The sequence below is a fragment of the Carassius carassius genome, chromosome 13, assembly GCF_963082965.1.
Source record: "Carassius carassius chromosome 13, fCarCar2.1, whole genome shotgun sequence".
In the NCBI taxonomy this organism is placed as follows: domain Eukaryota; kingdom Metazoa; phylum Chordata; class Actinopteri; order Cypriniformes; family Cyprinidae; genus Carassius; species Carassius carassius.
Genome location: NC_081767.1, coordinates 9,302,210 through 9,317,652, shown reverse-complemented (window position 1 = coordinate 9,317,652; position 15,443 = coordinate 9,302,210). Strand labels below are relative to the sequence as shown.

Here is a 15,443-nt window from a genome sequence, read left to right as displayed (position 1 = left end):
ACCCTACCTCATAGCAACACACTAGCGTCTGCACACTAGCACCCAGAACACAGCATCTGCAAAGCTGATTAATAAACCAAATACTTAGTTATTTGGAACATCTAGAGTACCTAATGTACCTAAATAAATAAATAAACCTAAATTTTAATAATAAATACTGTGCTATATAATCTGGAATTGTGAAAGCTTAAATAATGTTAATTTGCCACTCTAAAGATCCATGCAATGCATTCTTTTTTTTCCCTAAGAAGTCCTCCACCATTATTATAAGACATGTTCCTGCTTTACTAGAGCATCTGTCCATTTCTTCTCAACTGCAAGCCGTTTCAATGAATATCATATGATGTCCTGGGTTTCCCTGTTAAAATATACATGACCCTGTGACCCCTCTGCCACCCTTCAGCTCGATTCTATTAGAGGATATAAGTGCATGTGTGTATGAAGTGGTATCCACTAATGACATTATGGAAACATTAGGCTTTAAATAAACAAAACATGATCCAGATGAATTCAGTCATCCAGTAATGAGATTTACAGGAGGCCTGTAAGGCAGAACGGCAGGTCTACTGTCTGCTGAGGGTGTTAGGTAACATAGAGCACCTGCTGCTCCTAATGACTGCAATCTGAATTGACATTAAAGTCATATAGAGTACATTATGTCATTTATTCAAACGGGGAAAATTACTAGTTACAAAGGCAATGTGAAAAACATGCAGAATTGTATTATTAGGGGGGTGAATGCCTTTTTTTTTTTTTTATCCTTGCTGAACACTTTTCCATGCATGTTCACTTGTACTTGTATGTAGTACCTGTTCTTTCCTGTAGGGGACAGGTGAACAGTACACTATTTGGACAAATATATGTGAACACCCCCTTCAACTTAACAGGTTTAGATATTCCAGTAATTCCAGAGAGAACATAATGTGGCATACAATGACTTTCTTGCAGAAGTTTGATGAGGGTGCTCCTCTGAACCATACCTTTGTGCCCAAAGCGAAGAACTCGTCTGGCCTACAGAAAACTAGACCTGGCCTCACTGATACTATATTGTGTCTGAATGGAATGAATCTCTTCACCTACACTACTGTTCAAAAGTTTGTAGTTGATTAGATTTGGTTAGAATTCACTTATGCTCACCAAGGCTGCTTCCTTGATCCTTCAAAAATAATTCAATGTTACAGCCTCTTCTCAATTCCTGTTAAAAATGTAAAATAGGTGCTACTCTGACTAATGTCTATATGCTCGTATGATTCAGTGCTCAAGAAACAGTTCTTCTTATTAGCAATGTTGAAGATAGTTGTGCTGCTTATATTTATGGAATCCATAAATCATTTACTTCAGGATTTTAATGCTCTTATTCTAAACTAATGCACCCTTGATGAATTAAAGTATATATATATAAAAAAAATACTGATCCCAAATGTTTTCTTGAGGAATCAGTATCACTTTTAATTGCCTGTTTAATGCATGCTCTGACGGTTGAGGTACAGGAACTTTCCTTATGTATTACCAAATACAAATCTTGACGTCACTTGTGGTATTTCACTTCTTGTTAAACAGGTGGACTTAAAACTTTGACCAGAAGGTTTAACACTTTTAAATGTATTTGAACTGGAGTCATAAAGATTGCACAAAACAGGGCAGTGGATTAAGCCTATTGCCACAATTGTGAGAAGTGCCTAATGCACACAAACTATGTTACAGACAAAAACAATAGAAAACTGATGGGAATCAGAAAAGATGTATAACAGCACTGTCAAAAGTGAAATGATGTAGTGGTTTGGTTTCTCCCTGTTGGTTGAATCTGTTTCCCTTCTGATTGTTTTCTTGCCTACAGCTGAACCTGCGCAACCACAATCCAGTAAACTTGTAGAAACTTGTTTTCACTTTCTCTCAAATTCAGGTCATGTGAAAAAATCGAAATAAAATACAAATAATGGATTATATGATGTGTCCTCATGTCCATGTTTAAGATTAGATACATAGAAGCCAACTTAATTGAATCATTTCAGGGAATACTGTCTGTATGTACAGTAGGCTACTGTCATTCAATTAAATAACTAGAAATATATTTTTTATACTTTAGTTCATCCAATATCTGGAAGCATTTCAGAGTGTTGTGTAATTTGTTTGGTCACATTAGAGTGTTACATTTCTTCAGTCTGCGCAAATGAACAGCTGCGATTCTAAACAAATAACTCACAACATTCTAAACGAAACAGCTTTAAAACTGGTAAAATATTTAATTATAACGTTTTCGACGGCTAGATTTACTCCTGTTTTGAGGAGGCAGGTCTCCCTAGGCAAGTAGTATCCCTATTAAATGTATTCCTTTTTATAATAGATGTTTATAAATATACACTATTTAAATTAAAAATTAAATAAATACATATTTTCTAAAAGATTTAGAACAAGAGACACTGTATGACTTGTGTTTGTGGATTTACACCGCGAGGGACGCGACGCTCGCTTAAAGTCTTTGATTGGTCGACTGTCTGGCGACGTCACATTCCATTTGGAACATTGAAAGACGCGACGCGCTAGTTTGCAGCTACTGTAGATGGGAGCGTCATCATGATCACTCGCGTGCAGGTCAGGTTTCACTAAATGAACCGCGGCTCCTCGCGCAGGCAGGCCCACGGTAACGACAATGGCGACTGGAAAAATCACTCACCTTTCGCGCTTCCTTTAAATATTACCGCTGAAAACGCGCTGGAAACATGCCCTGTGAGTAATATTAGTGTGTTGGTGGTGAAGCGCGCGCGTCACGGCAGCTTTAATAATAAAGGATTGAAGATGGCGGAGTTTTCTCCGGTGCTGCCTCCGCTTCGGGACGATGGAGGAGGCGGACGGTACGGACAGCCGCTATTCCCCAAATCCCGGTGCGCTTCGGAGTCGGACAGTGAACTGTTTCAGAGTTTGGCCCGCACAAAGACGCGCTCGTACGGCAGCACCGCGAGCGTCACTGCGCCGTTAGGAGAGAAATACACAGAACACCGTGTAACGGATGGGGACACACTGCAGGGTATAGCGCTCAAATATGGTGTTACGGTAAGAATATGAGCCACACATTAATATAATCACACACGCATACAAGAATCCACGGCCTAGTCATTTCTCCACATGCTCAACATTGTTGCACGTGCCTTTTGGGCATCATATTTGGCCAATCTTTTTTCCCAACATTATAAACACCCATTTTTGGGGCCTTTGTCGTTGTTTGACATGTTTCAAAACCTAGTTAACTCTTAAAAGAAATCCTATCAGATCCCCAGGCCAGCGTCTCTACACTGGCATCGTTTTCCATAGCAACGACTCTTTATATAAGTGTTCGCTCAGCTTTCTGTAGCACAGCTGTCGAGGAAAACAAGCATTTAGACACGATGAATCATGATATGCTTTTTCTTTTTCTAGAAAAAATGAATATGAATGCCTTTCGTTTGCTGAGTGGCTGCGGTTGGTTTTAATGGCTAATTTCTGTTTATTCAAGTTTATTCAACACTCAAATATAGCCTAATTTATATTAACGTGGCTTTCACAATCAAATGTCATATGAATGTCATGTGGCATTCAATAACATTTTTTAAATAAGGGCTAACGTGAGCTGTTATATATTGGTTAAAACATGCTTTTAAACTTTATACAGGTGCTGGCCATATAATTAGAATATCATCAAAAAGTTTATTTCATTAATTCAATTCAAAAAGTTACATTTGTATATTATATTCATTCATTACACACAGACTGATATATTTCAATTATTTGTTTCTTTTAATTTTGATAATTTTAACTGACAACTAAGGATAAACCCCCCCCCAAAAAAAACAATACAAAGAAAGGATTTTTAGAAATCTTGTCCAACTAAAAAGTATAACAATGAAAAGTATGAGCATGTACAGCACTCAATATTTAGTTGGGGCTCCTTTTGCCTGAATTACTGCAGCAATGCGGCGTGACATGGAGTCGTTGTTGGGTCTGGCATATCGCATCTTCCTCTTCCCAATACCCCATAGATTTTCTATGGGGTTAAGGTCAGGCAAGTTTGCTGGCCAATTAAGAACACGGATGCCATGGTCCTTAAACCAGGTGCTGGAAGCTTTGGCACTGTGTACAGGTGCCAAATCCTGTTGGAATATGAAATCTGCATCTCCATAAAGTTGGTCAGCAGCAGGAAGCATTAAGTGCTCTAAAACTTCCTTTTATATGTGTTGACCTTGGAACTCAGAAAACACAGTGGACCAACACCAGCAGATGACATGGCACCCCAAACCATCACTGACTGTGGAAACTTTACATTGGACCTCAAGAAAGGTGGATTGTGTGCCTCTCCTCTCTTCCTCCAGACTCTGGGACCCTGATATCCAAAGGAAATGCTACATTTTTGAAGCGAAATGCTTCTGACGCTGTCTGCTGTTCAAGGGTGGCTTGACACAAGGAATCCGACAGCTGAAACCCATTTCTTGCATATGTCTTTGTGTAGTGGTTCTTGAAGCACTGACTCCAGCTGCAGTCCACTCTTTGTGAATCTCCCCCACATTTTTTGAATTGGTTTTGTTTCACAATCCTCTCCAGGGTGCGGTTATTCCGATTGCTTGTACACTTTTTTCTACCACATCTTTTCCTTCCCTTCGCCTCTATATTAATGTGCTTGGACAAAGAGCTCTGTGAACAGCCAGCCTCTTTTGCAATGACCTTTTGTGTCTTGCCCTCCTTGTGCAAGGTGTCAATGGTCGTCTTTTGGACAACTGTCAATTCAGCAGTCTTCCCCATGATTGTGTAGCCTACAGAACTAGACTGAGAGACCATTTAAAGGCTTTGCAGGTGTTTTGAGTTAATTAACTGATTAGAATGTGGCACCAGGTGTCTTCAATATCGAATCTTTTCACAATATTCTAATTTTCTGAGATACTGAATTTGGGATTTTCCTTTGTCAGTTATAAACATCAAAATTAAAAGAGATAAACATATGAAATATATCAGTCTGTTTGTAATGAATAAATATAATATACAAGTTTAACTTTTTGAATGGCATTAGTGAAATAAATCATCTTTTTGATGATATTGTAATTATATGACCAGCACCTGTATTATAAATAAAGTATAGCCTATAATATATACATCACCATTTAAGATGTTTTAATGGTTTTGAAATAAATCTCTTCTGGTCAGTAAGGTTGGATTTATTTGTTCAAAATAAATACATTAAAAACAGTAAATCTACAATTTGAAAGAATTGCTTTCTATTTGAATATACTTAAAATGTGTTTTCCTCTCATACAACTCCATTACTCCAGCTTTCAGTGTCACGTGTTCCTTCAGAAATCAAGGTATTTGTTGGTCAAGAAACATTTTTTATTTTTATTATTATTATTAAAATATCATTATCTGTTGCATAGGCTGTGTCCCAAAACCTACTAAGCACTTTGTACAGTTTTTAGATAAAAAAAAAGTAGGGATGCACCGGTTGACCGGCCATAAATCGGAACCGGTTTTTGGTCTTTTTTTGGCCAATTTTCCCTGAAGTGCGCCCGCGTGCACAGACTACATTGTAGTCATTTGTGTGGAAGTATTTCGAAACCTGTGCGCAGGACACGGCAGCCGTTCAGCACTGGAAGAGCAGAGCTACACGTCTGAGGCACAGATAGCAGGAATCGAACTGCCGACTGCACAAAATAAGAGTCCCTTTCCAGCGCCAGAGACCGTGCTCACTGAAGCTGCGCGAGCGTATCTGTACCTGTCCGCGCCCTCCACAAGCGGAGACAGTGAAGGGATGTTCAGCTCAACTTCTCACGTGTTGGATGAGAAACGAAACAGACTAAACTGTGACAAAACTTTTTTTTTTCTTTAGTAAAGTAGAACTTGCTTACATGTTTGAAAACCAGAAGTTAACGTCAGTTCTGTATAGGATGATTATTTTTATTTTTTAAGATTTAAGTGCTTCATTGCTCAAGTGTATCAGTGCTCACTGAAGCTGCGCGAGCGTATCTGTACCTGTCCGCGCCCTCTACAAGCGGAGACAGTGAAGGGATGTTCAGCTCAACTTCTCACATGTTGGATGAGAAACGAAACAGACTAAACTGTGACAAAACTTTTTTTTGTCTTTTGTAAAGTAGAACTTGCATACATGTTTGAAAAGCCAGAAGTTAACGTCAGTTCTGTATAGGATGATTATTTTTATTTTACCTTAAAATTATATAGACTGAATTTGAATGTGTTTTCACATCTATATTTTTTAACTTGAGACCATAGTTATTTATTTTCCATTGGCTCAAGTAGAAAAATATAGATGTGAATCATTTTTTTTAATTGGATGAAATAAACACTTTAAGCATTTTGTTTTATTCGCACAAACATTATTCAATTTTAACTTTTTGGAATAATGTATTTATATAGCATACTTTTATTTAGTCTCACTGGTATAGACCTTTTTTTAAATTTTAAACCAAATTAACCAATTTACTTTTGCCTTATGGCACGGTGCTCCATCGTGCTGGAAAATGCATTGTTCTTCACCAAACTGTTGTTGGATTGTTGGAAGAAGTTGCTGTTGGAGGGTGTTTTGGTACCATTCTTTATTCATGGCTGTGTTTTTGGGCAGAATTGTGAGTGAGCCCACTCCCTTGGATGAGAAGCAACCCCACACATGAATGGTGTCAGGATGCTTTACTGTTGGCATGACACAGGACTGATGGTAGCGCTCACCTTTTCTTCTCCAGACAAGCCTTTTTCCAGATGCCCCAAACAACCGGAAAGGGGCTTCATCAGAGAATATGACTTTGCCCCAGTTCTCAGCAGACCATTTACTATACTTTCTGCAGATGATCAATCTGTCCCTGATGTTTTTTTTGGAGAGAAGTGGCTTCTTTGCTGCCCTTCTTGACACCAGGCCATCTTCCAAAAGTCTTCGCCTCACTGTGCGTACAGATGCGCTCACACCTGCCTGCTGCCATTCCTGAGCAAGCTCTGCACTGGTGGCACTCCGATCCCGCAGCTGAATCCTCTTTAGGAGACGATCCTGGCGCTTGCTGGACTTTCTTGGACGCCCTGGAGCCTTATAAGAATTGGACGCCTTATAAGAATTGAACCTCTTTCCTTGAAGTTCTTGATGATCCTATAAATTGTTGATTTAGGTGCAATCTTAGTAGCCACAATATCCTTGCCTGTGAAGCCATTTTTATGAAACGCAGTGATGGCTGCACGCGTTTATTTGCAGGTGACCATGGTTAACAATGGAAGAACAATGATTTCAAGCATCACCCTCCTTTTAACATGTCAAATCTGCCATTCTAACCCAATCAGCCTGACATAATGATCTCTAGCCTTGTGCTCGTCAACATTCTCACCTGAGTTAACAAGACGATTACTGAAATGATCTCAGCAGGTCCTTTAATGACAGCAATGAAATGCAATGGAAAGGTTTTTTTGGGATTAAGTTAATTTTCATGGCAAAGAAGGACAATGCAATTTATCTGATCACTCTTCATAACATTCTGGAGTATATGCAAATTGCTATTATAAAAACTTAAGCAGCAACTTTTCCCATTTCCAATATTTATGTAATTTATGTAAAAATTTTGGCCACGACTGTAGGCTACTTACTGTGCAGATACTGACGTTAATTTCGGATGGTTACGGTTATTGTTTTCAATAGCCAAATCCAGTTTGGCCTATTAAAAACCAAATAAACATCTTGTTTATGCACACTTTCCTTTTTTCTTGTTTGTTGCTTAAAGATAAAAAAAATCGGAAATCGGTATCGGCCAGTTTGCTTGTAAAAAATCGGTATCGGAATCGGCCAGTTTGCTTGTAAAAAATCGATATCGGTATCGGCCAGTTTGCTTGTAAAAAATCGGTATCGGAATCGGCCGTGAAAAATCATGATCGTGCATCCCTACAAAAAAAAGGCAGTTATCAGTTAAGAACTGTTATCAACTTTTTTAAACATCATAAGTGTGAAGTGTGAGTATCATTGACCATATCATATAATGGCAAGAATTGCTGTAATATGGGCTGTGCAGATCAAAACCAAGTGAGATTTTTGGTATCAGAGGAATTTTAGGGCAGATTGAATACATACAGAACAAGCTAATGTGATAAAAACATATGGTGCCCAAAAATGCTGTGACTGATAATCCACATTTTGAGCAGTCTAGCCAACTTACTATAATACACCAATTATGTCCATTTTGGGACTTTGTACAAATATAAGATATGATTGCTTATGATGCACACATGATGAAACTCAAGATAAATGTTAACTCCCTGATCCATAATACCAAACGTCCAGCCATTACTGAGTGTGTTGAGAAAGATTTGGAGATCGAATGGATTTGTAAATGGAATTGTCTGGAGTCATCTAAGGAAATCAAATATTTCATTATAACCTAGTTCTTGATCTCTAAACAAATATTTGCTCATGTAGTTTGATTAGTTACATTAGACACACACTGGTAATGTAGATCAAGCAAACACTAGATATATTCATGTTTCTTGAAAATAAGTAAATTTTTGATGTTTTCATATGTTCATATTTGTCCTTTATTTACACAGATGGAGCAAATTAAAAGAGTCAATAAACTGTTCAGCAATGACTGCATATTCCTGCGAAACACACTTAATATTCCTGTTAAGTCAGAAAAACGTTCCCTCTTTAACGGACTGTCTCTGGAGTCGCCTGACAGCGAGGGAAGCATGCCGCAGGAGTCGCCGCGCTTGAGTCAGGACGTGGATGCTCCATCACCCCCGCCAGAACCAGCCGCCCTGGAGCCCAACAACCGACCCGTGCAGGCAGAAGAGCTGTCAGCTAAAGACTACTTACACCGGCTGGACTTACAAATCAAACAGTCCAAACAAGCCGCCCGCAAACTGAAAGAGGATTGTGGGAGGTAAATGAACCTTTGACCTGCATGATCTTCTCTTTTATTTTAATAATCCTACTGACCTCTTTAATAACGATGAACAGAAGCTCTGTACCAAACCTTAGAAAACTGCAAAAAAATCCAAGTTAAGACAATTATAATCATCATTCATTGGTTACCAGAAAAATGTTAAGCAACGCAACTTTTTCCAGCATTCATAATAATAAGAAATGTTTCTTGAGCACCAGATAAGCTCAGGTCATCTGATCATGTGTCACCGAAGAATGGAGTAATGGCTACTGAAAATTCAGCTTTGCTATTACAAGAGTAAATCATATTTAAAATTATATTCAAATTGAAAACAGTAGAAAACAGAGGTTTTTGTTAACTGATTTGGATCAGCATTTGAATGCTAGTGGACCTCCAATGATAATTTCCCATCTAAAGATTTCAGTTTGATGTTAGCATGTACCACATAATCAATTCTAAAACCCCAATAATCATTCTAAAGAAATGCAACTTGAAAATATTGGTTAAAATAGTCTGTTGTAATTTATGTAATTAAATATTTACATTTTACAAAAATCAGATGTTCAGATTTTGATTAAACTAAGTTTTTTTTTGTTTTTGTTTTTTACAGTGGATTATCTTGCTCACATTAATTGGCTAGCAATGTGTGCTAACAAAGTAAATAGAGGTGAAAAGTTAAATATCCAGGTTTTGGCTTTGTTTTCCTGTTTTCATACTTGCTGATGTTCATGATTGAAAAGTAGTTTGATCAATAACAATAGCAGGCATTGTACATAATCGTCCGATTGTGGTGCATGAGAAGGTGGGATCTACAGAGAATGGTCAAAGCGATGCAAATGCGTGCACACATCAGGTGTGTTCGACCGATCGGTGTATGACATCAAAGTACAGCGCGTGTGATTTGAAAGTATAAGGAGCCATCTGCTCACGGTACTTTGATGTCAATCAACGATCGGTCTGTGCAGCTTTAACAAAGCTAAAACCTGAATATTTTAAGCAATTTATAAATCTTGGCCAGGACATGTCCGGGAAAAAGAGCAGTATGGTCAGCCTACTTTACGTGATGAATTAATTACATTTCTAGCATTCCTCCCAAATGTGTTGGACATCTTAGATGATTTTGTTTGTCGCAATACATTGTGGGATCTGTTAGGGTTACATGCAGTGCTGTCGTAGAAATTGGCAAAACATAGAATCATAATGTGATTTTTTAATTTTTTAAATGATACAGAGCACCATTTTGGTCAGCAGTACGCCTGTGAAAATGCTCTCGAGTTTGGAAGCTCACTGGAGCAGAGGGTGATTGAGAAATGAAGTTTGCTGGCCTGCTGTGTAGGGCTGCAGGATAAGAAAAATAAAAATAACAATAATAACGATTCATACATAAATGCAATCTCATTTCTAAATGAAGGTGATTCACATGCATGTATTTGCCTGCATTCAGTTCAATGCATTAAATCAGTGCTGCAGATCTTTATCAAGTGATATCAGCTTCAGTGTTACTAAGGTGATGACTAAGGTTGCTGGTCGATAAATATAACGAAGACAACATCCGTGGTATTTTATTTGTAAAAGTTAACAGTGATCGTCAACCGAGAGCTTGAATATCACTTGTATAAAACTTTAATTATTAGGATCTGTATCTGCCGATCATAATGCAGATTTTTGTAATTGTTATTTTTATTTATTGTAAGCATTAAATTTTTTATTTTCAATAGCTTACATCTTTTAATTTGTTCACTTTAAGGGGTGTAAAATGTATTACAATTACTTATTACTTTACTACAACAGAAAGTCAATTATTTTTTTTTACTTGAGTGCAATAAATATTTTGGTTGAAAAAATTAGAAGCGTGTGAGAGAATCGTGATCTCAATTCCCATGGGAAAAATCGGGATTCACATTTCAGCCAGAATCTTGGAGCCACTGCTGTGGTAAGAAAGAAATCTGTCCATCAGATCCATCAATCTGAAATACTGCAATTTTAGATTCAGATGAATCAGTCAGCCAGGTTTGTTTGCGCGCACATCTAGTGGATAAAGCAGCAGTGTTTAGAGAGAGGCCTTGTTGTCCTCCCTCTAGTTTTAGCGCAACAAAAGTTGTTTGTCATATATTCTTAGACAAACATACAATTAACATGTTTCTCAGAGTGAAACCAGTCAGGGTTGCATTTCCCAAAATCATCGTCAAAAAGGACATAAAAGCACCATATAAGTCGTCCATGTGAGTCTTGAACTATATTCCAAATCTTTTGAACAATAGCTTTTGAAAAGGGCAGAATAAAATTGCAGTATCCAAACCATTGTTTAATTTCAGCGTTTATTTCTTCTAGAGGTTCCTCATGCATTCCTGGCAGTTGAGTTAGTGTTGAGTGCTTCTCGTTCTGTCGTGAGACACACAGGCACCAATTGGGTTTGCTGCCTTTGCTGTTATGATTTAAATTATGACAATTATTTTGATAATTGGGTGAACCATTACTGGAATTCATTTCCTGTAATGTGTTCTCTCGTCATTCGTTTGATAATTGAAAAGTGATTGATGGAAATGTTCCCTCAGTCTGTGTATGATATACGAGCAGCGTAAAAAATCATGAAGCTCTGGAAAGGAACTGACAAACCCTCAGTACATATGCGCTTAATAATGCTTCACCTACACGCTCACACTGAAACGCCAGCATCCTTTACATGCACAGAGCAAACAGAAGTGATGTTTTCGTTATATCAATGCTGCGACTGAGTCATGGAAATGATCGATGGCCAGCGGTGATCAGCAGTTGTTGTTTTCTCCACATACACTCCCAGGAAATGTCAATCCAAAATCTTTAATTTGGAAACATTTATTGACTGGCGAACATGCCGGTTTCAATTTAAACTAATTTCCTGTTTGAGGATTACAGGAAGTCAAATAGGGCTAGATCAAAGCCTGATGCATTTGTTTGCACAGCAATATCAGTGAACGTTTCCCTGTTTGGAGGAGACAACTGACCCTGCAAGGGTTCTTTGAACAGATAGTCCACCCAAAAAATTTAATTCAGCCATTTATTTACCCTCATGTCATAAAGTAAAAAAAGTGACGAAAGTGACATGACATTCACCCAAGTATGGTGACCCATACTCAGAATTCGTGCTCTGCATTTAACCCATCCAAAGTGCACACACACAGCAGTGAACACACACACGGAGCAGTGGGCAGCCATTTTATGCTGCGACGCCCAGGGAGCAGTGCCTTGCTCAAGGGCACCTAAGTCGTGATATTGCCGGCCCGGGACTTGAACCCACAACCCTAGGGTTAGGAGTCATACTCTTTAACCACTAGGCCACGACTTCCCCATATTATAACCTATTTGACTGACTTTCTTAAGTGGAACATAAAAGATGATGTTTTGAATGTTGGTAACCAATTCTGAAACTGAAAACAATTTCAGTTCCCATTCACTTCCATTGCATAGAAAAAAAAAAGTCAAAGATAAGTTAACTAGATGAACTCTTTCTGCAGTCGAGGCCACCACCTCCATGCCGGAGCCTGCCATTTTCCCGGACCTTCACACAAGTCTGGCGGCGTGGGCATTCTTGCTTCCAAAGCACTTCGACGCAGCTCAAGTTCCTTAAGGGGAACATCTCAGGTTACGCATTTAACGATGGCTTCCCGAAGGCAATGAGACACTGCATCTCAGTACCATATACTTCCGGCATCCTTGAGACGTTTTCCTAAGAGTGTACTCTTCTGCATTCTGCTCTATTTGGCAAATCGTAGCAAATCATACAAGTGCTCCATGTATACAAAAACTGAACTTTTGCACACGGTTCAGAGTATACATACTGCACACTTAAGTGAGGTCTGGGTTACAGCCCATGACTGCAAAGTGGACAGAATGAAATCTATGTAAAATACAACTAGAGCTGCATGATTAATGTTAAAATGAAAGTAATGGTGTGATTATGAAATCAGAGAGGCTGCTATTGAATGTCAAAAATGTGTGCAGGCAGAGTGAAATGCTTATTACTTCTTTACCACAGGTGTTTGGGAACAATGTGTGCCCCTCATTTCATTTGTATGAGAGTCATTTATAAATCTATTGCGAACAAAGGGATTTGAAGGTCTCTCTGTGGTTTTTAGACAAAATAAAAGGGCAATGGTTTAATGGTTCAAAATGAAAGCAATTAAGATTAAATTGAATAAATTAAGTTGTAAATATATGTATTGTAATTTTATAGTTATGAAAAATAAGATACAATTATTATTTTATTAAATACTATTGTACAGTAGAGAAAGTTGGATTACAAAAGTAATATTTCTTGTTCTAAAATGTAAGAAATCAAAATCATTATTATATCTAACTGCTCAAAAATAGTGGGAATGTGACCTATGACCCACACCCACATTTTCCAGGTTTTCCTATGTATTTCAGTCCTAGATTGATGGTTCACACACACACACACACACACACAAAATGCTTAGAAGAAACCTTTTAATTTTTAATTTATTTACTATTTTGATATTCTGTACAGATTCACTTACCTACAAAATGGCCTCAGTAATTCTACAGTGTTTAATTCCAGAAAGAGCTTTTCAAGTAATGCACAAAACAATTCCTGCATTTTATTTCCCAAATCACAATGTTTATTGCAGTCGAGATACAAAGAAAATTGAGCTGTTTCTAATGTTCAGTGTTTTTAAATCTGATTTCATTAGATAAAAAAAGTATAAAAAAAGAATACACATCAATTAGTTTTTTTTATTTAATTTAATTTTATTGAAGCCTCATTAAAATGTCACATTTGCTATATATTCAGCAGTTTTTTTTTAAACATTATTCGTGTGTGTTTAATTTCAGAGAGGAAGATGACCCAGCAAATCCAGCCTCATCATATCAGGAGATCTGACGGACTCTTCATCTGTTCACCTGCAGCGCTGACAACGACCCATCATCATCTTCATCCTTTTCTTTTTACACTACTGTTACTCAAACTGTAACACTGGACCACATGCCATACTCTTGTGCTGAAGGTCCATCATCTGCCTTCAGCAGTATTATAGAGATTTTATTTCTGATTTTTAGCATCATTGATCCTTCACATACAGTCATTTCACATAACCGTAAAGAAGCTAAAGCCGAGTTTGTCTTCTTTAGGAAGAGCAATAGCCGTCCACATGTACATCAGAAAATTGTAACCTCTGCTCATATGAAACCCTGTTTCTGCAGTCTGTCCAGTGACACAACTTATTAGATAAAACATCACAGAATCTGTGTGGCTGCCTTCTGATTTTAATTTTTTGCATTTTTTGTTTTGTTTGCTTTGTGGGGTTGAAAGGGATAAATTATGCTGTTTTGGAGTGAATGTTGTGTTTTTGTGTGTTTGGGTTTAATAAAAATATTTTACTGTGCAGTTTGATTTGGATTATGCAGAATAAATGCTTCTGTAAACTGAGAGCTTCTTGTCTTGTGGATTAAAGATCTGCAACAAAGTTCTGGGGTTATTATAGGATGAATCTCACCACAGAAGCTTTAACTAAAAAACGAGGCAGTAGAGATCTGTTATAACAGCCCTTTGAGAAATAAACAAAAGTTAATGAAACTTGAGGACATATAGATATATATATATCTGTTAACACTCACCTGACAATAATTCTGATAGTGACTGATGGTGCATACTTTGAAAAGACTTAATGTTTTTTAGCACTGACGTGATTTTCACAACATTTGCATTATTTTATACAGTATATATCTGTCACGCTTTCACGAGTCTCCACTAGTGGTCTCACTTCTCCATAGGCATATCACCGTAGGCACTACAATTCCCACAAAGCCTTGTCCCTTCATCACAGTAATTGCACTCCTGTTAATTGCACTCAGGTGTCTTCACTTGATAGTCATTACCCTGCCTATATTAACCAGTCTTTTTCTGTTGTCTTCATGGAGTCCTTTCTTTCCGTCACCCAGTTTCCTCGCCTTCCGAGTTCCTGTTCCTTCCCTGTTTGTTTATTTGTTGGATGGATTTATGGTTTTGACCCCAGCTTGTTGATTTCTGATTTGGATTTCCCATTAAAACCCACACTGCGATTGGATCTCTTGTCTCCTGTGTTTCCCTGGGTCTCCGATAGTAACAATATCAGATTGCAGGGACAAGGCACAATATGTCAAACTGCAAGTTGAATATAAAATAAATATAAAATGAAGCAAATCCTCGTGACTGATATTGATTTCTCAGAGCCTGATTGCTTTAGCTTCTAATGCAGTGGCCTGAGAAATCATAAATGTGACGATTTATCATTAGCCATAAATGAAACTACTAATCTGAAAAGACCTGTTATATATTTGTGTATTCACATAATGATATCAGTTTTGAAAGATACAAAATCACTCTTTCTTTCTTTCAACATTAATTTGGTTTATAGTAGGATCAAAACCTAAAAAATAGATGACAACCACAGAAGTTAAGTAATTAAAGAAAGGCAATGTTTAATAGATTTTTGGAAAATCACGATATTTACATTTAAAAATATTAGATTTTTGCGAATCTATAGCATGTGGAATATACAGAGTCAAATAGTGGAG

General features: G+C 37.6%; 1 protein-coding gene across 1 annotated transcript; it reads left to right on the top strand.

Moving 5' to 3' along the window:
* Positions 1-2,521: 2,521 nt before the first annotated feature.
* LOC132155945 (lysM and putative peptidoglycan-binding domain-containing protein 2-like) lies at positions 2,522-14,318 on the top strand. The gene is made up of 3 exons (XM_059564734.1): positions 2,522-3,051; positions 8,551-8,885; positions 13,722-14,318. The coding sequence occupies exons 1-3, from the start codon at positions 2,608-2,610 to the stop codon at positions 13,768-13,770; spliced, it is 828 nt and encodes a 275-aa protein (XP_059420717.1). The 5' UTR covers positions 2,522-2,607; the 3' UTR covers positions 13,771-14,318.
* Positions 14,319-15,443: the final 1,125 nt, after the last annotated feature.

Coding starts and splice junctions, on each gene's coding strand:
- LOC132155945 (XM_059564734.1), top strand. CDS start 2,608: ATGAACCGCGGCTCCTCGCGCAGGCAGGCCCACGGTAACGACAATGGC. Junction 3,052..8,550: donor CGCTCAAATATGGTGTTACG/GTAAGAATATGA, acceptor TTATTTACACAG/ATGGAGCAAATTAAAAGAGT. Junction 8,886..13,721: donor CTGAAAGAGGATTGTGGGAG/GTAAATGAACCT, acceptor GTTTAATTTCAG/AGAGGAAGATGACCCAGCAA.